This window comes from Oncorhynchus tshawytscha, linkage group LG03, assembly GCF_018296145.1.
Source record: "Oncorhynchus tshawytscha isolate Ot180627B linkage group LG03, Otsh_v2.0, whole genome shotgun sequence".
In the NCBI taxonomy this organism is placed as follows: domain Eukaryota; kingdom Metazoa; phylum Chordata; class Actinopteri; order Salmoniformes; family Salmonidae; genus Oncorhynchus; species Oncorhynchus tshawytscha.
Genome location: NC_056431.1, coordinates 36,365,103 through 36,391,044, shown reverse-complemented (window position 1 = coordinate 36,391,044; position 25,942 = coordinate 36,365,103). Strand labels below are relative to the sequence as shown.

Sequence of the window (25,942 nt, the reverse complement as noted above, 5' to 3'; positions counted from 1 at the left end):
CTCCTCTTGGTTATTTTGGTGTCCCCTCCCCTTTTAAAAATTTTTTTTTTACAATGTGTAGTAGAGCAAGAGTTGTATTGCACACACCCACTTTTCTCCTCCCTTATAAAAACCTCATCCAAAGCCAGAGGGGAGGGGCATGGTTGTCCTGGTAACAGGTCTAGCCCTAAATTGCTGGAGAAAATTACGCCAGAGATTGCCACTGTGAGTGTTCATGTGACTGCTCTCAATGCCTGTCCGTCCGCATGAATTAATCTGGAAAGTCTGTTTGAGTGGCAATTTGATACAATGAGCATTTCTGATGTTGTGTATTTGTTTATGCCAGTGTGCCTGTCTCTCTCCCAGGATCAGGTTTGTTTGTAGTTTGTTTGCAGAGTTCAGAGTTGTTTGATTAAGCAGTAAGACCTGGGTGTGGGGGTGTGGCATATGACCAATATACCATAGCTAAGGGTTGTTCTTAGTCCAAATGCAATGCGGAGTGCCTGGATACAGCCCTTAGCCATGGTATATTGGCCATATACTACAAACCCCCGAGGTGCCTTAACGCTATTATAAACTGGTTATCAACGTAATTAGAAGAGTACAAATAAATGTTTCGTCATACCCGTAGTATATTAGATAAGAATGAGTAAGACAGAGTAAGACCTGGCACTGGTGTGGCTTGGTGTGCTCCATTCTTCAACATTTTCACTGGTGCAAATCAAGCATGATACATCTCGCCCTGTATGTTTGCATGTCCCGATATGTACTTTTCCAAACATGCACAGACAAGTACGTGTAATTCGGTGAGTGCCCACGTGTGCAGCATGGCAGCCCTCTCCACCCCTCCCTCTCCTCCTGTTCTGTTTTTCTCTCCTCTGCTCTGTAGCTTCGGTGTTGGGCCACTGTGGCACATGGAAACGAGGATATACGTGTTTGAACAATGAGCTCGTCTTTGCCCCTAGCACGGTGCCAGGATCCATATACCACACACACACTTGAATGCGAACACACATGCATGCTTAACTAGAGGCGTTACACAAAATCTGTGTGTGTGTGTGTGCGTGCGTGCGTGTGTGTTCATGCATGCATGTGTTTGGCTGTGTAAGTATATGTTCTCTTGTAAAAGTGAGAGACAAGGGAGTGGGGGGATTTTTGTGTTTATTTATGGGGCTGTGGATATCCACATAGAGCAAAGCATTTGTAGAATATAATGACAAGAGCTCACTTTATCACTGTTAGCTATGGAAGGCATTTAGGATTGACGCCTTGTTCTGGCAGTTATTTGATTATGTTAGGATTAGCAATCATGTTAGCCAACCAAGTTCCAACTTCAACACTTTTGCCTTGCTGACTCACACATCTTAAACATTTTGTGTTCGTTTGTGTGCATGTGTGTGTGTGCTTTTCTGTGTTTATGCATGCATGTGTGTGGGTATGTGTGTGTGTGTGAGTGTAATCCTTCACACCTCCTTAACTTGAAAGTTTGACCTCCCTGCATTCTTATAGTTGAACCCTGAACCCTCACCTTTCCCTACTTTGGAAGACTGATGATCCTATTCTGTCATTCATCCAATGTGTGTGTTTCCTCCTACACTCTTTCAGATGTCTCATTTCATCCTCTCTTTCCACATACAGTGCATGCGGAAAGTATTCAGACCCCTTGACTTTTTAAAAACATTTTGTTACTTTACAGCTTTATTCTAAAATGTTTTTTTTTTTTTTACAAATCCTCCGCAATCTACACACAATACCCTATATTGACAAAGTGAAAACAGGTTTGTAGAATTTTTTGCAAATGTATTAAACAAACATAAATACCTTATTTACATAAATATTCAGACTCTTTGCTGTGAGACTTGAAATTGAGCTCAGGTGCATTCTGTTTGCATTGATCAGTCTTGAGATGTTTCTACAAGTTGATTAGAGCTGTAAATGTAATTGATTGGACATGATTAGGAAAGGCACATACCTGTCTATATAAGGTGCCACAGTTGAAAGTGCATGTCAGAGCAAAAACCAAGCCAAGAGGTCAAGGGAATTGTCTGTAGAGCTCTGAGACAGGACTGTGTCGAGGCACAGATCTGGGGAAGGGTACCAAAACATTTCTGCAGTATTGAAGGTTCCATATTTCTTAAATGGAAGAAGTTTGGAACCACCAAGACCCTTCCTAGAGCTGGCCGTCTGGCCAAACTGAGCAATCGGGGGAAAACGGTCAGGGAGGTCAGGGAGGTGAGGTAGGTGGTCAGGGAGGTGAGCAAGAACCCGATGGTCACTCTTACAGAGCTCTAGAGTTCCTCTGTGGAGGTGGGAGAACCTTCGAAACGGGCAACCATCTCTGCAGCACTCCACCAAACAGGCCCTTATGCTAGAGTGACCAGACGGAAGACACTCCTCAGTAAAAGGCACATGACAGCCTGCTTAGAGGTTGCCAAAAGGCACCTAAAGTGGCCCAGTCCTTGAGTGGCCCAGCCAGAGCCCAGACTTGAACTCGATCGAACATCTCTGGAGAGACTTGAAAACAGCTGTCCAGCAACGCCCCCCACCCAACCTGACAGAGCTCGAGAGGATCTGCAGAAAAGAATGGTAGAAACTCCCCAAATACAGATGTGCCAAGCTGCTTCAACAAAGTACTGAGTAAAGGGTCTGAATACTTATGTACATGTAATATTTCCATTTTTAAATTTCTATAAATTAGCAACAAAAAAAACTGTTTTTGTTTTGTCATATGGGGTATTGTTTGTAAATTGATGAGGGAAAAAAACTATTTAATACATTTTAGAATAAGGCAGTAACTTCACAAAATGTATAAAAAGTGAAAGGGTCTGAATGCTTTTCGAATGCACTATATCTCGCCCCTCATTTTATTGTCTACTTTTGCCTGTTCCTCAATGTACCTGTGCTTTGCTACAGATTTCCTACATATTTCCCTTGTTGTGTTGAGGACTCTGTCCTGTCGCTTTTCATCGTCTATTTTTAAGGTTGGATTTCCTATGTTGGTTCTGTTTCGCCTCTATCGCTTGAACATGCACGACACTTGTGTGCACACGTGAAAGAAAGCACGAACAAACGCACACACACACACACATCCCATCATCTCAAATGTTATATTGTGAATAAAATCAGTTCCAAAGGATGGTGTGTTCCTTACAGATGGGTACATTTGAAAAGAGCCCTCTGCTGGTTAAGCAATATAAAAAACACTCTGCTTTTATCTTCAGATCCCTGTCAGTGTGCTAAATATATACACCATGAAATAAACAACACTGATTCTAGTGTGAAATCTGCAATATTGACCAGGGCAAAGCACTGGATAATTTTCAGGTTTTATAGAGATCCTTTTTTACATCTGAATGACATAAGCATATGCAGTAGTAAAACACGTTACCATATCATAGGGTTTTTATTGAAAGGAATGAACAAAGATAATGGGGATTATAACATTCCTTAGCTGCAAAAAGATCCAAGCAACTCTAAAAATCTTTCTGAAGGTCTTGCCTTCTGGAAAAGTGTCAACCATTTATCTTTAACTTGAAAATCTCATACTCTACAACTAGGAGCCAAGTAGCACATTCAACAACAGTGTCTTAACATCTTTAAGATGTAAACAAACATGTTACAACAGGCTGGATGGACTAGGCAAACGTGGTTTTGTCTAACAGTCTTCCTGTGAACTGTAACGGCTGGCTATTGGCCAGCTGCCTTCACCCATGGGCCACTTGGCAAGTTTGGCTGATCAGCAGGTTTTTCATTTTGAATATCATGGAAACCCCGGGCACACCTGTCTTTGTCGAAACTGCAGAAAGAAAAAAAAAAAAATATATATATATATATATATATATATATATATATATATATATATATATATATATATATATATATATATATATATATATATATATATATATACAGGCATTCTAAGAGTGGACCAAATAAAAAAAATAACTCAATAAACAACAATATGTTGATATAGAAGGAATCAATCTTGACAATAAGGGTCGCTGAGAAGGTACAACAGGTCGCTGAGAAGGGTCGCTGAGAAGGAATAACAGAAGACACAGGAGCTAGAGTTGCACTCCCATGTACTGCATCTACTATCCTGCCTTGATGACGAGCTAGTCTCGCCCCACCCACCCACAACTATAACTACACTGTAAAAATCGAAAGTCTCAAAACACTCTGAAAAGCAGTGCACCTAAACTAAGATCTGGTGTTTCAGAGGGTGTTAGAAAATAAACCCAATGTACTGTAAATGTTGTAATGCACAGAATGTATTTTTGTGTCTTTAAGCGTGCTGTGAAAAGCAGCATCAAAACACCAAAACAATTTCTCACACAATCAATGGTTTAGAAATGCAAATAGTTTATAGCCTAAATATTGAAAATAAGGGGCTATGGAGATTTTTTTGGGGGGGGGTGGAACTCCACCCCAAAAATGTTCAATGCTTTATTTAAGAATTGGAATTTTTCACACGCAACCACACTGACTGACTGACTCACTTGTGACTGACTGACTCATGTACAAATAATATTGAGTAGTTATTTATCAGCCAGGCTTGACTCACCTTTAATGTCGGATGCAACGTCAAACGCACCCTGTGAGAGGTCAGTCTGACGTCAATCAATCAAATGTATTTATAATGCACTTTTTTACACCAGCAGTTGTCACAAAGTGCTCATACAGAAACTCAGCCTAAAACTCCAAAGAGCAAGGAATGCAGATGTTGAAGCACGGTGTCTAGGACAAACTCCCTAAAAAGAAAGGAACCTTGGAAGAAACTTAGAGAAGAACCAGGCTCTGAGTGGTGGCCAGTCCTCTTCTGGCTGTGCCGGGTGGAGATTGTAAGAGTACATAGCCATTAAGGCCAGAAGTTCTTCAAGATGTTAAAATGTTCATAGATGACCAGCAGGGTCAAATAATAATCACAGTGGTTAGGTGGTTAGTGCAACAGATCAGCACCTCAGGCGTAAATGTCAGTTGGCTTTTCATAGCCGAGCATTCAGAGGTTGAGAGAGAGAGAGAGAGAGAGAGAGAGAGAGAGAGAGAGAGGTTGAGAGAGAGGTAGAGCGAGGTAGAGAGGTTGAGAGAGGTAGAGAGGTTGAGAGAGGTACAGCAGGTCCAGGACAAAGTAGCAACGTCAGGATTCAATAACCAAAGGCAGAACAGCAGAAACTGGATCAGCAACACGAACAGCTGGACTGAGGCAAATTAATGTTCCTTTCATTTGATGACATTCTGAAAGATGTCTTTAAAGATCACACCTTCCAGCACACATGGGAAATTAATTAAATTATAGAAATTATGGAAATGTAATGTTCAGTCAATTTTAATGGGTAGTGCAAGTCAATGGCAGTCAGTGCCGTTTCAGGACAAGTTTTTTTTTCATGAACATGGCCTTTTTTCTATTACATTTTTCTATTACATTTTCCCTTCTGTCATTGCGGGAAGCTGTCTTTGTTAGGGCTACTATAGCCCTTGTAAGCTTCACAGTCGTATTTGTTATTTCTTGTTTTGTTGGCGACATATTAACAAATAAAAGAAAATGTAGGCTGACCACGCTGCACCTTGGTCTTCCTTGAACGACGGCCGTAACACAGGTTGTGAGAAAATGTTGAGGTGCCTTGCACACTCTTGCCTGCATCTAGCTGATATAGGGGGTAATTATTAGTTTCTATTGGACAAATTCAGGTATGTTTATCTTGTTTTATTCCGTTTAAGAAAAGTATTTTAACAGAATCAGCAGAATAAATACACATAAACACAGTTCACTTTCATAACAGGCACGTTGTATTCCTTCTCACATCTATTTGCTCTCCGCCTCTCACCTTTTCCCTTTGTCGCTTGTGGACATCAATGCACAACACATCAGTTGTGTGACCAGGGTAAAGCCAAGGCTTGTTCCAAGCCAAGCCATATCATAACTGCTACACACAGCTTACATTGTCGTTACCGTATTAGATAAAGTAACATCATAGTCACTATAGCTAATAGAACTAACGCATTAGTAAACCTGCTATAATCATGCAGTAACGTTACAGTGTACAGTCAGTAAGCAGTTTACCACTTACAGTGGTGGGCCTCGATGGAAATAAATTAGTAAAACCAAAGCTTTCCTTGACTTGGAAGAGTTCCAGTGTTGTGTTGGATAGTCATAGCCAGCTAGCTAACATATCATCCCTCTGTTTGAGCCGGGTGTTTGAGTAGGCTAAACTAGCTAGCTGCATTTGCTAGATAATAATCATGCAGTAAGTAAAAACTGAAAGTGAAAAAAATGATTACATCTCTCTCTGTATCGCTCTTGCTTCCCCTTAATTTTGGAAGAAATGAATTTGTTCAACTATTGTCTTTATCTTTGAGTCAACTACTTACCACATTTTATATACTGCAGTGCTAGCTAGCTGTATCTTTTGCTTTCAGGACTAGATTTATGCTCTGATCCTTTGATTGGGTGGACAAACTGTCAGTTCATGCTTTCAAGGACTCTGATAGGTTGGAGGACGTCGTTTGTTGTCCTCCAACCTGTCACAATTACTGGGAAAGTCTATGGAAGGGGGTGAGAACGGTCATTTACAGTACCGTAGGGTACCACATCAAAGGGCAATTTTGAAACAAACAAAAAAACGGTATAACCCACAGGCAAATACTGACTGGTTTTTCAATGGAATGTATTTCCCATTCAAAGCCATAACCACCATGACTAAATCCCGGTTTGTACCTGATGCTAACATGCGTCCTTTGTCCTGATCTTGTCCACATTCTAATTGTGCCTACATTTTCAGAAATGCATCTACACATGGTCATAAAATGTCTCTTATTTGTCCACTTGGTCCATATTGTGACCTGATTTCTTGATCTCTCCCTTGTATGCAAATTCTTTGAGAGATATTTTTTCAAACTAATATTTATTAATACAGTATTGATGGCCTGAGTCAATGGTGCCATCTGTAATGATTTTAGAGGGCTGGATAATGATGATTTAAAATGTTTTACCGGATACTTCCGGCGCCGACAGAGATGGCCGCCTCGTTTCGCGTTCCTAGGAAACTATACAGTTTTTTGTTTTTTTTACGTGTTATTTCTTACATTGGTACCCCAGGTAATCTTAGGTTTCATTACATACAGTCGGGAAGAACTGCTGAATAGAAGAGCAACGTCAACTCACCATCAGTATGACCAGGAATATGACTTTCCCGAAACGGATCCTGTGTTCTGCCTTCCACCCAGGACAACGGAATGGATCCCATTCTGCGACCCAAAACAAAGACCTCGTAAAAGATGGAAATGTAGCGGTCTTCTGGTCAGGCTCCGGAGACGGGCACATAGCGCACCATTCCGTAGCATACTACTCACCAATAACCAGTCTCTTGACAACAAGGTTGATGAAATCCGAGCAAGGGTAGCATTCCAGAGGGACATCAGAGACTGTAACGTTCGTTGCTTCACAGAAACATGGCTCACTCGAGAGATGCAAACGGAATCGGTCGAGAGACGCTAACGGAATCAGTGCAGCCAGCTGGTTTCTTCACGCATTGCGTTGACAGAAACAAACATCTTTCTGGTAAGAAGAGGGGCGGGGGCGTATGCCTTATGATTAACGAGACGTGGTGTGACCACAACAACATACAGACACTCAAGTCCTTCTGTTCACCTGACTTCGAATTCCTCACAATCAAATGTCGTCTGCATTATCTACCAAGGGAATTCTCTTCGATTATAATCACAGCCGTATATATTCCCCCCCAAGCAGACACATCGATGGTCCTGAACAAACTTTATTTGACTCTTTGCAAACTGGAAACCACATATCCTGAGGCTGCATTCATTGTAGCTGGGGATTTTAACAAGGCTAATCTGAAAACAAGACTCCATTGTATCAGCATATCGATTGTGCAACCAGGGCTGGTAAAACCTTGGATCATTGCTATTCCAACTTCCGAGACGCATATAAGGCCCTCCCCCGCCCTTCTTTCGGAAAAGCTGACCACGACTCCATTTTGTTGCTTCCTGCCTACAGACAGAAAGTAAAACAAGAAGCTCCCGTGCTCAGGTCTGTTCCGACCAATCTGATTCCACGCTTCAAGACTGCTTCTTTCACGTGGATTGGGATATGTTCCGCATTGCGTCCAACAACAACATTGACGAATACGCTGTTTCGGTGAGCGAGTTCATTAGAAAGTGCATTGATGATGTCGTTCCCATAGCAACGATTAAAACATTCCCAAACCAGAAACCGTGGATTGATGGGAGCATTCGCGTGAAACTGAAAGCGCGAACCACTGCTTTTAACCAGGGAAAGGTGACCGGAAACATGTCCGAATACAAACAGTGTAGCTATTCCCTCCGCAAGGCAATCAAACAAGCTAAGCGTCAGTATAGAGACAAAGTAGAGTCATAATTCAACGGCTCAGACACAGAGGTATGTGGCAGGGTCTACAGTAAATCACGGATTACAAAAAGAAAACCAGCCCCGTCACGGACCAGGATGTCTTGCTCCCAGGCAGACTAAATAACTATTTTGCCCGCTTTAAGGACAATACAGTGCCACTGATACGGCCAGCTACCAAAACCTGCGGACTCTCCTTCACTGCAGCCGACGTGAGGAAAACATTTAAACGTGTTAACCCTATCAAGGCTGCAGGCCCAGACGGCATCCCCAGCCGCGTCCTCAGAGCATGCGCAGACCAGCTGGCTGGTGTGTTTACGGACATATTCAATCAATCCTTATCCCAGTCTGCTGTTCCCATATGCTTCAAGAGGGCCACCATTGTCCCTGTTCCCAAGAAAGCTAAGGTAACTGAGCTAAACGACTACCGCCCCGTAGCACTCACTTCCGTCATCATGAAGTGCTTTGAGAGACTAGTCAAGGACCATATCACCTCCACCCTACCTGACACCCTAGACCCACTCCCATTTGCTTACCATCCAAATAGGTCCACAGACGATGCAATCTCAACCACATTGCACACTGCCCTAACCCATCTGGACAAGAGGAATACCTATGTGAGAATGCTGTTCATCGACTACAGCTCAGCATTTAACACCATAGTACCCTCCAAACTCGTCATCAAGTTCGAGACCCTGGGTCTCGACCCTGCCCTGTGCAACTGGGTACTGGACTTCCTGATGGGCCGCCCCCAGGTGGTGAGGGTAGGTAACAACATCTCCACCCCGCTGATGACACTACAGTGGTAGGCTTGACTACCAACAACGACGAGATGGCCTACAGGGAGGAGGTGAGGGCCCTCGGAGTGTGGTGTCAGGAAAATAACCTCACACTCAACATCAACAAAACAAAGGAGATGATTGTGGACTTCAGGAAACAGCAGAGGGAGCACCCCCCTATACACATCGATGGGACAGTAGTGGAGAGGGGAGTAAGTTTTAAGTTCCTCGGCGTACACATCATGGACAAACTGAATTGGTCCACCCACACAGACAGTGTCGTGAAGAAGGTGCAGCAGCGCCTCTTCAACCTCAGGAGGCTGAAGAAATTTGGCTTGTCACCAAAAGCACTCACGAACTTCTACAGACGCACAATCGAGAGCATCCTGTCGGGCTGTATCACCGCCTGGTACAGCAACTGCTCCGCCCACAACCGTAAGGTGCTCCAGAGGGTAGTGAGGTCTGCACAACGCATCAACGGGGGGAAACTACCTGCCCTCCAGGACACCTACACCACTCGATGTCACAGGAAGGCCATAAAGATCATCAAGGACAACAACCACCCGAGCCACTGCCTGTTCACCCCGCTATCATCCAGAAGGCGAGGTCTGTACAGGTGCATCAAAGCAGGGACCGAGAGACTGAAAAACAGCTTCTATCTCAAGGCCATCAGACCGTTAAACAGCCACCACTAACATTGAGTGGCTGCTGCCACCAAACTGACTCAACTCCAGCCACTTTAATAATGGGAATGGATGGAAATTGATGGAAAAAATATCACTAGCCACTTTAAACAATGCTACTTAATATAATGTTTGCATACCCTTCATTGCTCATCTCATATGTATATGTATATACTGTACCCTATATCATCTACTGCATCTTTATGTAATACATGTATCACTAGCCACTTTAAACTATGCCACTTTGTTTACATACCCTACATTACTCATCTCATATGTATATACTGTACTCGATACCATCTACTGCATCTTGCCTATGCCTTTCTGTAGATTTACTCATTCATATATCTTTATGTACATATTCTTTATCACTTTACACTTGTGTGTATAAGGTAGTAGTTTTGGAATTGTTAGGTTAGATTACTCGTTGGTTATTACTGCATTGTCGGAACTAGAAGCAAAAGCATTTCACTACACTCACATTAACATCTGCTAACCATGTGTATGTAACAAATACATTTGATTTGATTTGACTGTCAAGATCTGTCTGATCCAGACACAATGCTTGCCTGATTACCTCTGGAGGTGTTCAGAAAGATCAGATCACAATCAGATAAAAATGCATTAATAGTCTACACCTGTCTTAAAATGTGGGCACAATCAGAATGTGGACAATTTCAGGACAAATGACGCATGTTAGCACCATGTTTTATGCTGCTAAAATGTCGTGCTGCTGCCATGTTTTGTTGCAACTGTGTTGTTGTCATGTTGTGTTGCTACCATGCTGTATGTCATGGGTCTCTCTTGTCGTGATGTGTTAATTTTTTTTATCCCCAGTCCCCGCAGGAGGCTTTTTGCCTTTTGGTAAAGGCACATACCATGATAAAATCGAACATTTCTCAGAGACATGATCTCCCTATCCCTAAAATAGAATGTTTGGAACAAACCCATCCTATGTGTAAAATGCTACATTCCACGACAATCATTATAATCAATAATTTATGTAACCTGTGAAGAGTACACACATCTAATTCAACACTGTTGACCTTCCTGAAATGAAAGCTAACAACATAAAGCTGTGGAATCCTGGTCCCGGAATGATAACATTCCCATTGCGCATATTTGGTTGCGCATGCAGACATTCAGAGTTTCCTGCTCCTCCCTTACCCCCCGATCTGAAAAAATTAGGGGAGAGGACAGGAAGAGAGGATTCCACACGCTCGGCTGTGGGGTGAACTGGGAAGTGCCTCCCCCCTCACCCCTCCTCTCTGTTGTCTCAATCTCCGTGGAATTTGTGTGGAATCCTGTAGTCTGGAGGTGTAGCCTTTGGGTGACCCTGACATTGACCACAACTCCTCCTGGTCAGCTCAGTTCAACTGTAAACATAACAGAACCTGGCCAGTGAGACCATATTGAAAATTTCTTGTCAGTGGTGTGTACAATTCAAAATTAAAGACTTTTCAACTTACCTGTATGGTATTTTAAATCTGTCAGCTGGATATGTGTATATAATTTATGTGTGTGTGTGTACCAGTGAAGGCTGCTGAGATGGCTCATAAAAATGTATGGAACGCCACAAATGGAATGGCATAAACCATGTGTTTTATGTATTTGATACCATTCCACTGATTCCGCTCCAGCCATTACCACGAGCCCGTCCTCCCCAATTTATGTGCCACCAATCCCCTGTGTTGTGGATGTGTTTAACTATACTTGTGGGGAGCCTAAACCGAAAAAAGGGTGTTTAGGGTTAAGGTTAGAATTAGTGTCAGGGTTAGGGGTTAAAGGTTTGTGTTATGAGTTAGGGTTAAATTCGTTTTTTGGGTTAAGGTTAGGTAAGGGGTAGGTTAAGGATATGATTTTATAATAACTTGTGTCCTCCCACCATGTTAAATAAGTCTGTATGTGTGTGTACGTGTGTGTGTGTACGCGCGCGCGTGCGCGCGTGTGTGTGTGTGTGTGTGTGTGTGTGTGTGTGTGTGTGTGTGTGTGTGTGTGTGTGTGTGTGTGTGTGTAGAAAAGACATCACCTGCCAATAGCACATAATTGGCAAGGTACTGATACTGTAACTCAGTTACTGTAACTCAGTTTTCTTTTAGTGGGGTAGACACATGGTAAAATGGCACATCCTTGGGTCAAGACAGCTCCTCACCATCAATTATGGCCTTCAAGGTCCAAAGTTGTGGAAAGTTCTGATAGAAATACCTTATGTAGAACAAACATGCTTCTCTGACATTTAGAATAAAGAGTCATCATGTATCAAATGTAAGACAAATGTCATGACATTTCTATCTTCAATGTTCCACAACGCTGAAGCTCAGGTTTTCTTTTTCTATCTGATAGTTAATTGATCAACTAATTTCACGGATTGCTGGGAAGTTCACTCACCTGTGGCCCACTAGGCCCTGAATTGATGATAGACAATACAAATACACATTTCATCTCAGACAAATGTACCTGTTGTCTCTTTCCTCTTAAGAATTCATGTTTCCTCTTGAGAGTGACGTTATCTTAACCATAAATGTGAGAATCGACACTCGACAGCAATATTGTAAATCGGCCAAGGTCACTTTTCATGATATAAATTATTTATTTACATTACAGAAAAAAGACCCCACCAAGACAATATAATAACTATTGGAAATAGACCCAGTAATACATAACCAAACAGAGCTGTACTGTAGTACCATAGATTCCTCTTAGTGACCTATACCACAGGTGCAAGGCATCACGTGTAGACCCCCTCCCGCCCCAACCCCCTATTGGTTCTACCCCTAAAAACAACCAACATTCCCCACGAACATCAGCTAGCCCACATCTATAGCCCCCCCCAATTGTTCAATTCCTCATGATCGGGGTCGGCGAGTTGGGGATTGCGCGACCTCCTAGATGCCGATCTAAGGTCAGTTTTGTCCCCCTCCCACCACCCACTCCCTTATAGTTAATTCAGGGTGGGATTGTAGGAAAGAAGGGTAAAGCTGACCCTAGATCTGTGTCTATGGTGCAATTTGGACCCAGAGCGGAGCGGGTCTTAGGGTTTCCCCCATTGTGGGGAGGCTCAGTCAGATGAGGCGGGTTGATGCGCGCATGGTGTTCTCTGAGCTGTAGTGGGTGGCGTTCTGCTTCTGCCGATTGACCCTGTTGCTCCGCGGGCACTTCCTGTCCAGACAGGAAGTGGAGTAGAGGACAGGAGAGGAGAGAGATAGATAAAGAGAGAGACAGAGAGACAGAGACAGAATGCTATGTAATTTGCCCTATGTTCAGTATCCAAGGCCTTGATGGTGAAACTCATCGTTTTTCATTATAAATAAATAGTTCTTATTTATTGAACCTCAGTTAGTTTAGTAGCTGGATTCCTCATATACTTGAAGATACACTAATAAGCCAAGAAGAGCATTGGATTGCTTTGGAAATGTTTGTTATAAAAATAAGATAGCCTTCATTGCCACCTAGTGGAGTGGTTAATGACATGCATGTCCATAGAGAGAAGTCAACAATATATTACTACCAGATAGCACTTGTTCATTCCAAATAAATAAATAAACTGGAAGAAATTTGCTAAGTTATTGAGTTTGTAAGAATCTAAAGGACAATGTTCCCTTTAACTGTAGTTAAAGGACTTCAATTTTTTTAACAAAAGATGACTTATAATACATTATATTTAGGGCTGTAAAACAAATACAAAAAAATAAAATAATACAATGAACTCGCAGGAGTTGCAAAAAAATTGCTTAAAGTGAGCTGTAAATTAAGATGTTTCATACAAGAAAACAGAAATCCTGATGTCTTGATTTTGTCTAATGTAACGGTTAACAAAATTGGGTAAATTGAGAAAGAACACTTTATTTAACCTCAATGTCTATCTGTATAGATTATGTATTTTGGATGTTTTTTGTGTTTTTTTCAACACTTTCAGACAATTTGATTAATGGTGGATTTTGATTTCTTCCACTAAAATTACAAAAGATTAACTTGAGTTTAATGATTAACAGCCCTAATATTGCAACTCCTGTTGATTTTTCTACTTCTTTGATACATATGAAATGGTTGGAGCTATTATGAACTTATTCAAAATAATCTGTACCACATTCTATAATCTATAATGCTGTAAAACTAATACCCCTAGGGATTAATGATGCAAACCATTAAAAGCAGAATTCAGCAATTAACAAAAATGTGATTAAGCAGCATGGAATGGAGGACCTAGGGAGGATCCATTCCCATAATGAGGCACAACTTTGTCTATACACTTTGAACAAAAGGCTCTATAAATGAATGTTATATAATCTTCCCGAAATACATAGATTGGTCTTCGGCCTATTCTTTTGAAGATGTTTATCAACTGTACACATAGTATTTTTTAAATAATATATTAAATGATATTTCTGCATTTAGAAAATGGGAGAATTATGGGGGTGAGGGTGCTAAATAAATCCAAATGTATTAAAGGTAGAGAGTCGTAAAATGTGTGTGTGTGTGTCGTTTGCTATAGAAGCGATGTGAATTTGTTTAAACTGCATTGAATTCAGAGGTTTACAGGGAAATAAATGATTGTAATTGAGCTTCACAGACAGTCCGTATCTTTCTATCACACTTCTCTTTCTCTCTCATTCTCCCACTCTCCCTCTTCCTTTTCCATATCTCAGTCTCCTTTTCTCTGTCTCTCTCTTTCGGTCTCCATCTGTCCTACTCCCTCTAATTCTTTCAGTCTCTTCTAATGTCTCCCTCATTCATTTTCTGTTTCTCATTTTTCTCTTTATCTATCATTGATCTTTCTCTTTCACTCCCCCCCCCGTTGTCTCTCTTATTTCTACCTCTGTTTCTCCCTCTCTATTTGGATGAGTTTCATCTTGGTGATAGCTTTAAAAACTTTATTAAATGTCATGTTTTGCATAGGTCAGCCTGGGGGCGGAAGGCTGCTGACTGAGTGGCTGAGTGGCTGAGTGGCAGAGTGTGTGTGGATTGCATATGTGCATGTGTGTGTGTGTGTGTGTGTGTGTGTGTGTGTGTGTGTGTGTGTGTGTGTGTGTGTGTGTGTGTGTGTGTGTGTGTGTGTGTGCGTGTGTGTGTGTGTGTGTGTGTGTGTGTGTGTGTGTGTGTGTGTGTGTGAGAGAGAGAGAGAGAGAGAGAGAGTGCACAGTGGGAGCAGAGTTCTTCTCCATCCTCCCTGTGGTGCGAGAGGTAAACAAGATGACCTTTCTGCATTCCCTCCACAGCACCTGAACGTAACCCCCTAAGATTGCACTCCCTCTCATCATGACATCCCCAATGTGGAAAATTGATCTCTGTTTGTGTATGTACTGTATACAGTCCTCTGTGGGAGTAGGTGGGCACGCATTCATGTATAATGTAATGAGGTAATGTAATCTGTTTCCTGTCTCATGGATAGCAGTATGAATATTAGGATGCAATTGCTTTGGGCAAGTGTTTGTGTGTGTGTGTGTGTGTGTATGCACAGCATGTGAAAGTATACGCATAATGGTTGTGTAATGTAGTGGTTCTCAACCTCCTTTGGTTACTCAACCCCCAATCACCCCCTGTGGATGGCCAAGGTACCCTATGCGTGCTAACACTAGTATGTGTGCGTGTGTTTGAACAATGTGGTTGTGTATGTGTGCACATGCATGTGTATGCGTGTGTATATTGTATGTGTGTGCATGTGTGTGTGTCCTACCTGGTAATACAGAGTACCACCACACAGATGATGGCCACCTGCAGAGCTCCGATGATGGAGGCGATGAGGACGTAGCGCAGCTTGCCAGAGCCGGGGACCACATAGAGCACATTGAACTCCTTAGTTTCACAATGGGGCCCGCTGAAGCCTGAGTGACAGCTGACACACACACACACACACACACACACACACAGGTTGATGTTAGTTTGTGTACATGTGTGTGTGTGTGTGTGTTTTGTGCATGCGTGCGTGTTGTGTGCAAGTTTGAGGTCACCATAGTTTACAGGCTAATGTGTTTCTGAGGTTACAGGTGTGTGTGTCTTTAGACTGTATGTGTTTGAAGTAACTGTAAACTCCTGTTTATACCTGCTGCTAACATGCATCCTCTGTCCTGATTGTGTTCACATCCTGATTGTGCCCACAGTTTTAGACAAGTGTAGACGATCAAATGACACATTGTGATCTGATTGTGATCAGATCTTTCTGACCACCTCCGGAGGTAATCAGGCACGTATTATGTACGGATATACAACAAGTGTAGATGGATCTGGACAGTGAAACCATTTAAATCCTCATTATTCCACCCTCTAAAATCATTGACAGGTGGCACGTTTGACTAATGACAAGAAATAAATATACATTTTTAAAGAATATCGATCAAATTATTTGCATATAGGGAGGTACCAAGAAATCTGGTCACAATTTCGAACACAGTGGGCGGATGAGAGACACATTTTAATGCCACCTCTAGACGCATATCTGATAATGTGGGCACAATCAGAATGTAGGCAAGATTAGGACCAAGGATCACGTTAGTGCCAGGTATAAACAAGGCTGTGTGTGTGTGTGTGTGTGTGTGTGTGTAGGAGTTATCTAGAGGACCACTGTCTCTGTGGGCCTGGTCTAGAAGCGGTACAATTTAAATCAGTCTATCCTTCTCTCTCTTTCTCTGGGGAGGTCATTACCTACCAACACCTGCATCACCCTGCTCTGCTCTGCTCTGCACACACACACACACACACACACACACACACACACACACACACACACACACACACACACACACACACACACACACACACACACACACACACACACACACACACACACACACACACACCTATGTTCGCTATGCCATCCCCTTTACTCTTGCATCCCCACAACCTTCACTACTTGTCTCTTTCTCCTTCTATATCTCTTTCCTTCTATCTCTCTCTCTCTCGATCATTCTATATATATCTCTCTCACCTTCTATATATCTCTCTCTCTCTCCTTCTATATCTATCTCCCCCCTCTCTCTCTCCTTCTATCTCTGTCTCTCTCATTTTCTCAAAACCACCCCTCTCTCCTGTCGATCTCCCTTTCCTTTCCCTTCCCTTCCTTTTTCCTTTTCTCTTTCACCATAATGCAGTGGACTGGTGTACTGAGAGCCAACTCCCAGTCTTCTCACAGTAATGTCAAAGGAGAGTTACAAGTGGTCCCTAGACACAGATCTAAGATCAGTTTGGCAAATTGCTCCCCAATGGTTAAAATTAAGAATCAGCATTTGGAAACACTGATTCTAGATCAGCGGTTGAAAAGATCAACTTCCGCCTCAAACCTTGAAGAGTGGCGTATGTATTTATTTATTATTATTTATTATTTCACCTTTATTTAACCAGGTAGGCCAGTTGAGAGCAAGTTCTCATTTACAACTGCGACCTGGCCAAGATAAAGCAAAGCAGTGTAACACAGAGTTACACATGGGATAAACAAATGTACAGTCAATAACACAATAGAAAAAAATTTATACAGTGTGTGCAAATGAAGTAAGGAGGTAAGGCAATAAATAGGTCAATAGTGGCAAAGTTACAATTTAGCAATTTACACTGGAGTTATATATGTGCAGATGAGGATGTGCAAGTAGAAATACTGGTGTTAAAAAGAGGAGAAAAACTAAAACAAATATGGGGATGAGGTAGGTAGTTGGTTGGATGCGCTATTTACATATGGGCTGTGTACAGCTGCAGCGATCAGTAAGCTGCTCTGACAGCCGATGCTTAAAGTTAGTGAGGGAGATATAAGTCTACAGCTTCAGTGATTTTTGCACTTCGTTCCAGTCATTGGCAGCAGAGAACTGGAAGGAAAGGCGGCCAAAGAGGTGTTGGCTTTGGGGATGACCAGTGAAATATACCTGCTGAAGCGCCTGCTATGTGTGGGTGTTGCTATGGTGACCAGTGAGCTGAGATAAGGCGGAGCTTTACCTAGCAAAGACCTATAGATGACCTGGAGCCAGTGGGTTTGGCGACGAATATGTAGCGAGGACGAGCCAACGAGAGCATACAGGTCGCAGTGGTGGGTAGTATATGGGGCTTTGGTGACAAAACGGATGGCACTGTGAGTGTTGGAGGCTATTTTGTAAATGACATCGCCGAAGTCAAGGATCGGTAGGATAGTCCGTTTTACGAGGGTATGTTTGGCAGCATAAATGAAAGAGGCTTTGTAACAAAATAGGAAGCTGATTCTAGATTTAATTTTGGATTGGAGATGCTTAATGTCAGTCTGGAAGGAGAGTTTACAGTCTAGCCAGACACCTAGGTATTTATAGTTGTCCACATATTCTAAGTCAGAAACATCCAGAGTAGTGATGCTAGTCGGGCGGGCAGGTACGGGCAGCGATCGGTTGAAGAGCATGTATTTAGTTTTACTTGCATTTAAAAGCAGTTGGAGGCCAAGGAAGCAGTGTTGTATGGCGTTGAAGCTCATTTGGAGGTTTGTTAATGCAGTGTCCAAAGAAGGGCCAGGTGTATACAGAATGGTGTCGTCTGCGTAGGGGTGATCAAAGAATCACCCGCAGCAAGAGCAAAATCATTGATATATACAGAGAAAATACAGAGAAACCAAGGCTGTTGAGTCTGTTGATAGAATACAGTATTTGACAGAGTCGAAAGCCTTGGCCAGGTCGAGGAAGATGGCTGCACAGTACTGTCTTTTATCGATGGCGGAATATTAAGCGCCTCAGATTAAGAGTGCTGATCTAGGATCAGGTCTCCCTCTGTCCACGTAATCCTATTCATTTGGATCTAAAGGCAAAACTGATCCTAAATCAACATTCCCATTCATCAAAACACTACCGCCTCCATACAATAGAGGGTGCCAGAGACCTTCACCAATTTTCCCCATACAAGTTCACTATGACCACTATTCAGTATTCAGGGCCTGTAGGCTTGAAGAGCTATGGGTTTAGAGCTGTGTTGCTGTGAGGGGAGAGATGAGCAGAGGCTAAAGCCCTGTGACTGTGACCGCAGCACAACCCCACTGACCTCACAGGTTAATGGGCTTGGTCTGCCCACAGGCTTATTACTCAGCCAGAGAGCTCGAAGGTGCACAGGTGATGATGGGTGTGTGTGTGTGTGTGTGTGTGTGTGTGTGTGTGTGTGTGTGTGTGTGTGTGTGTGTGTGTGTGTGTGTGTGTGTGGGCGGGGGATTGAGGTTGTGTGTGTCAGTATGTGCTAGTATGTGTCCTGTGTGTATGTGTGTGTCAGTATGGCTCTTTGCGTGTGTGTGTGTGTACCTGCAGGACGGCACAGACAGTATGTTGGGGTATTCACACTCTCCGTGGACACAGTAGTTCTTGTAGTGCTCGGGACAGGGAATATACAACCCTATGGCCACCTCTCCTCTCTGGTCCGGCTTCTCTTCTACACACACACACACACACACACACACACACACACACACACACGGACGCACACACACAAAGTACAGAGCACAGAAGCAGTGAATGCCAGGGATAAAAAATATATAGGATTGAAAGGGTAAAGGTGAGTCTCACTAATTTAGCATAATAGTGTAATTGCTGTAAATTACATTTATGAGCACTTATGCACTGCGTGCATTACTTTTTTCAAAAGTGCCATGTGGAATACACCCTAAGATGTCTAGTCCTGTCTGCTATCATTCACAGACCTGATACACACACACGTGCACCTACCTGAGTAGTCTTTCCTGGCATAGTGTCCGTCTCCGGCTTTGGTCCCTGTCATGATGTCACCTGAGAAGGTAGTCAGAGTAAGAGTGCTGATTAAGACCACTTGCAACAAGGTCCAACCTTGTACAGTGGGGCAAAAAAGTATTTAGTCAGCCACCAATCGTGCAAGTTCTCCCACTTAAAAAGATGAGAGAGGCAAATTTTCTATGATGTAATTTTCATCATAGGTACACTTCAACTATGACGGACAAAATGAGATTTTAAAAATCCAGAAAATCACATTGTAGGATTTTTATTGAATTTATTTGCAAATTATGTTGGAAAATCTCTATTTGGTCAATAACAAAAATGTATCTCAATACTTTGTTATATACCCTTTGTTGGCAATGACAGAGGTCAAACGTTTTCTGTAAGTCTTCACAAGGTTTTCACACACTGTTGCTGGTATTTTGGCCCATTCCTCCATGCAGATCTCCTCTAGAGCAGTGATGTTTTGGGGCTGTTGCTGGGCAACATGGACTTTCAACTCCCTCCAAAGATTTTCTATGAGGTTGAGATCTGGAGACTGGCTAGGCCACTCCAGGACCTTGAAATGCTTCTTACGTTCGTTGCCCGGGCGGTGTGTTTGGGATCATTGTCATGCTGAAAGACCCAGCCACGATTCATCTTCAATGCCCTTGCTGATGGAAGGAGGTTTTCACTCAAAATCTCACGATACATGGCCCCATTCACTCTTTCCTTTACACGGATCAGTCGTCCTGGTCCCTTTGCAGAAAAACAGCCCCAAAGCATGATGTTTCCACCCCCATGCTTCACAGTAGGTATGGTGTTCTTTGGATGCAACTCAGCATTCTTTGTCCTCCAAACACGACGAGTTGAGTTTTTACCAAAGAGTTCTATTTTGGTTTCATCTGACCATATGACATTATCCCAGTCTTCTTCTGGATCATCCAAATGCTCTCTAGCAAACTTCAGACGGGCCTGGACATGTACTGGCTTAAGCAGGGGGACACGTCTGGCACTCAGGATTTGAGTCCCTGGTGGCGTAGTGTGTTACTGATGGTAGGCTTTGTTACTTGGGGTCCCAGTTCTCTGCAGGTCATTCACTAGGTCCCCCCGTGTGGTTCTGGGATTTTTGCTTACCGTTCTTGTGATCATTTTGACCCCACGGGGTGAGATCTTGCGTGGAGCCCCAGATCGAGGGAGATTATCAGTGGTCTTGTATGTCTTCCATTTCCTAATAATTGCTCCCACAGTTGATTTCTTCAAACCAAGCTGCTTACCTATTGCAGATTCAGCCTTCCCAGCCTGGTGCAGGTCTACAATTTTGTTTCTGGTGTCCTTTGACAGCTCTTTGGTCTTGGCCATAGTGGAGTTTGGAGTGTGACTGTTTGAGGTTGTGGACAGGTGTCTTTTATACTGACAACAAGTTCAAACAGGTGCCATTAATACAGGTAACGAGTGGAGGACAGAGGAGCCTCTTAAAGAAGAAGTTACAGGTCTGTGAGAGCCAGAAATCTTGCTTGTTTGTAGGTGACCAAATACTTATTTTCCACCATAATTTGCAAATACATTCATTAAAAATCCCACAATGTGATTTTCTGGATTTTTTTTCTCATTTTGTCTGTCATAGTTGAAGTGCACCTGTGATGAAAATTACAGGCCTCTCTCATCTTTTTAAGTGGGAGAACTTGCACAATTGGTGGCTGACTAAATACTTTTTTGCCCCACTGTATGTCTATTCTTGATCTAACAGGGGAAACAGATCCTCGATCAGCACTATGAGTCATGCTAGGGACAAAATGACAGGCTAAAACACAAAAATGACCTTGAACCAGTATCTAGGGTAGTAAAGTACTTCACTTTGTAGTTTCTTTCTAATTTCTTTCACCAATTCTCTCGTCTATGAGTGTGTCAAGTGTGGTTTACAATATTTAAAAAGAAAATGATTATAATAATAACTTTATAAAACAAAACAAAAACAATTACTTAAAATATTCTAACAATATGTAGAGCATATATTTAGAGTATTGAGTGTTATAGGATCATGATTTATTCTTTTCAAATTATCCAAACCAAAGGTTGGAATGCTGGATAACTGTTATAAAACCTTCCATACAATATAATACTATCTTTATTGATCCATTTGAAAATATTTATTTCTTGCTGTCACAGAATTGCTGTGCTCCATTCAAACAAGAAGAAAAAATATAGATTCTTGGTGAATGGGTTGCTGTTATAAAAAACATAATGATGGTGTTTTGTTGACGTGGTTATGTTGTATTGCTTTGACCTGGATTGATTGTTGGTCAAATTAAAATGATAAAGGTCCCAATTCAATTGAGTTGCTGATAAAGTATTCAAGGACAAATATGGCTCCACGTCAAAATTCTGTGAGAGGAGTTGTTGACAGGAGTTTGAAACTTCCAAAACAGCACAAATATTCAGAATTAACTGGCAGTGCGGGTCATCCTGTATCTTCAATTGATTGAACTGGGTCCTAAATTACTAAATATGAACAGAAAGAGGTAAAGGAATAATAATAAGAAGAAAACATTGGATTAACATAGTGCTTTTCAAAAAGACAGTGTGTGTGTGTGAAGAAGAAGAAGAAAGAGATATAGAAAAAAGTTGTGTATAACAGTAGCTATATCACCTTGGCAGTGGCCTAGGTATTTAACCTCGATCCTCTCCTGCTTCTGACAAGACGCCTCCTTCACCTGGCAGGGGTTGTCATAGGAACGGCCGTCTGAGGCGCAAACCGGGTTGAAGCTGATGTGGGAGCAGTCAATGTTACACACACACCTGCCACAAAAAAATGATGGGACACATCAAATAAAGAATAGATTGATGGAGAATTGCAGTTGTAATTATTCAGTGAATCGCTGTTGTTGAGTGTAGTAGTCTATTGTGTTAAAACATTTTTTACAGTAACTGTCAAGAGTTTGGACACACCTACCCATTCAAGGGTTTTTCTTGATTTTTACTATTTTATACATTGTAGAATAATAGTGAAGACATCAAAACTATTAAATAACACATATGGAATCATGTAGTAAGCAAGAGAGTGTTAAACTAATCCAAATATATTTTATATTTGATTATATTTGATATTTTGATTTGTCAAAGTAGCCACCATTTGCCTTGATGACAGCTTTGCAAACTATTGACATTCTGTCAACCAGCATCATGAGGAATGCTTTTCCAACAGTCTTGAAGGAGTTCCCACATATGCTGAGGACTTGTTGGCTGCTTTTCCTTCACTCTACGGTCCAATTCATCCCAAACCATCTCTATTGGGTTGAAGTCGGGTGATTGTGGAGGCCAGGTCATCTGATGCAGCACTAAATCAATATTCTTCTTGTTCAAATAGCCCTTACAAAGCCTGGAGGTGTGTATTGGTTCATTGTCCTGTTGAAAAAACAAATGATAGTCCCACAAAGTGCAAAACAGATTAGAGGGCATATCGCTGCACAATGCTGTGGTAGCCATGCTGGTTAAGTATGCCTTGAATTCCAAATAAATCACAGACAGTGTCACCAGCAAAGCACCCCCACGCCATCACACCTCCTCCTCCATGCTTCACAGTGGGAACCACACATGCAGAGATATCTCACATTTGGACTCGTCAGACCAAAGGACAGCTTTACACCGGTCTAATGTCCATTGCTCGTGTTTCTTGGCCCAAGCAAGTCTCTTCTTCTTATTGGTGTCCTTTAGTAGTGGTTTCTTTGCAGCAATTTTGACCATGAAGGCCTGATTCACGCATTCTCCTCTGAACAGTTGATGTTGAGATGTGTCTGTTACTGGAACTCTGTGAAGCATTTATTTGGGCTGCAGTTTAAGGTGCAGTTAACTCTAACAAACATATCCTCTGCAGCAGAAGGTAACTCTGGGTCTTCCTTTCCTGTGGCTGTCCTCATGAGAGCCAGTTTCATCAAATCAAATCAAAAATAATATTATTGGTCACATACAAGTGTTTAGCAGATGTTATTGCGAGTGTAACGAAATACTTGGGTTTCTAGCTCAAACAGTGCAGTAAAATCTAACATTTTCAGAACAATACACACAAATACACATATATTTGAATTTAATAGAATACAGTATATACACTACCGTTCAAAAATGTGTGCTCATCTAGAAATGTCCTTGTTTTTGCACATTTTCTGTCCATTAAAATAACATATAATTGATCAGAAATACAGTGTAGACATTGTTAATTTTGTAAATGACTATTGTAGCTGGAAACAACAGATTTTTTATGGAATATCTACAAAGACGTACAAAGGCCCATTATCAGCAACCATCACTCCTGTGTTCCAATGGCACGTTGTGTTAGCTAATCCAAGTTTATAATTTTAAAAGGTTAATTGATCATTAGAAAACCCTTTTACAATTATGTTTCAGCACAGCTGAAAACTGTAGTCCTGATTAAAGGAGCAATAAAACTGTCCTTCTTTAGACTAGTTGAGAATCTGGAGCTTCAGCATTTGTGATTTGATTACAGGCTCTAAATGGCCAGAAACAATTAACTTTCTTCTGAAACTCATCGGTCTATTCTTATTCTGAGAAATGAAGGCTATTCCATGCGAGAAATTGTCAAGAAACTCAAGATCTCATACAATGCGGTGTACTACTCTCTTCACAGAACAGCTCAAACTGGCCCTAACCAGAATTGAAAGAGGAGTGGGAGGACCCAGTGCACACCTGAGCAAGAGGACAAGTACATTAGAGTGTCTAGTTTGAGAAACAGATGCAAGTCCTCAACTGATAAGTCCTCAACTAGCAGCTTCATTAAATAGTACCCGCAAAACACCAGTCTCAACGTCAACAGTGAAGAGGTGATTCTGGGATGCTGGCCTTCTAGGCAGAGTTGCAAAGGAAAAGCCATATCTCATACTGGCCAATAAAAAGAAAATATTAAGATGGTCAAAAGAACACAGGCACTGGACAGAGGAAGATTGGAAAAAAGTGTGTTCAGATCACAAAGAAGAACATTTGTGAGACACAGAAACATGAAAATATGCTGGAGGAGTGCTTGACGCCATCTGTCAAGCATGGTGGAGGCAATGTGATGGTCTAGGGGTGCTTTGGTGATGGTAAAGTGGGACAGGGTAAAAGGGATCTTGAAGAAGGAAGGCCATCACTCCATTTTGTAATGCCATGCCATACCAAATTAAATAAAATACAATTTTATTGTCACATACACATGGTTATCAGATGTTAATGCGAGTGTAGTGAAATGCTTGAGTTCCTCCCAGCTGTATGTAATAAAACTTGAGATTTCCTGGGGTAACAATGTAAGAAATAATACATAAAAAACAAAATAATGCATAGTTTCCTAGGAACTCTGTCAGCGCCAGAAGTGCTCCCTGTGAACGGCGCTTAATTGGTGCCAATTTTCTCCCACAACAGGACAATGACCCAAAGCACAGCTCCAAACTATGCAAGAACCATTTAGGGAAGAAGCAGTCAGCTGGTATTCTGTCTACAATGGAGTGGTCAGCACAGTCACCGGATCTCAACCCTATTGAGCTGTTGTGGGAGCGGCATGATCATATGGTACGTAGGAAGTGCCCATCAAGCCAATCCAAATTGTGGGAGGTGCTACAGGAAGCATGGGTTGACATCTCTTCAGATTACCTCAACAAATTGACAACTAGAATGCTAAAGGTCTGCAAGGCTGTAATTGCTGCAAATGGAAGATTCTTTTGACGAAAGCAAAACACAATTATTATTTCAATTAAAAATCATTATTTATAACCTTGTCAATGTCTTGACTATATTTCCTATTCATTTTGAATCTAATTTCATGTATGTTTTCATGGAAAACAAGGATATTTCTATGTGACCCCAAACTTTTGAAAGGTAGTGTACATTTGAGATGAGTAATGCAAATTATGTAAACATTATTAAAGTGATCAGTGTTTCATTATTAAAGTGGCCAGTGATTTCAAGTCTATGCATATAGGGCAGCAGCCTCTACGGTGCTAGTGATGGCTATTTAATGGTCTGATGGCCTTGAGATAGAAGCTGTTTTTCAGGTCCCAGCTTTGATGCACCTGCACTGACCTTGCCTTCTGGATGATAGCGGCGATACAGCCTGAATGGATGCTCTCAATTGTGCATCTGTAAAAGCTTGTGAGGGTTTTAGATGCCAAGACAAATTTCTTCAGCCTCCTGAAGTTCTGTGTGGGTGAACCATTTCAGTTTGTCAGTGATGTGTACACCGAGGAACTTGAAGCTTTCCACCTTCTCCTTTGCAGTCCTGTCGATGTGGATGGGGGGGATGCTCCCTCTGCTATTTCCTGAAGTCCACGATCAACTTCCTTGTTTTGTTGATGTTGATAGAGAGGTTATTTTCCTGGCACCACCATGCTCTGAGGACGTGGGTGGGGATGTCATCTGGGCCGGCAGCCTTGCGAGGGTTAACACGTTTAAATGTCTTACTCACACCGGCTACGGAGAAGGAGA

The 25,942-nt window shown here is 42.0% G+C and overlaps 1 protein-coding gene across 1 annotated transcript in view; it reads right to left on the bottom strand.

Moving 5' to 3' along the window:
* Positions 1 to 12,654: 12,654 nt before the first annotated feature.
* LOC112234839 (tomoregulin-2) overlaps positions 12,655 to 25,942 on the bottom strand; it is a 179,071-nt gene continuing 165,783 nt past the window's right edge. The window contains exons 6-10 of the mRNA XM_024403150.2: positions 22,125 to 22,273; positions 19,472 to 19,531; positions 19,052 to 19,178; positions 15,499 to 15,657; positions 12,655 to 12,983 (exon numbers count right to left, since the gene is read on the bottom strand). Coding sequence (XP_024258918.1) covers positions 12,887 to 12,983; positions 15,499 to 15,657; positions 19,052 to 19,178; positions 19,472 to 19,531; positions 22,125 to 22,273 — 592 coding nt within the window. The 3' untranslated portion in view covers positions 12,655 to 12,886. The remainder of the gene's footprint in view (positions 12,984 to 15,498; positions 15,658 to 19,051; positions 19,179 to 19,471; positions 19,532 to 22,124; positions 22,274 to 25,942) is intronic.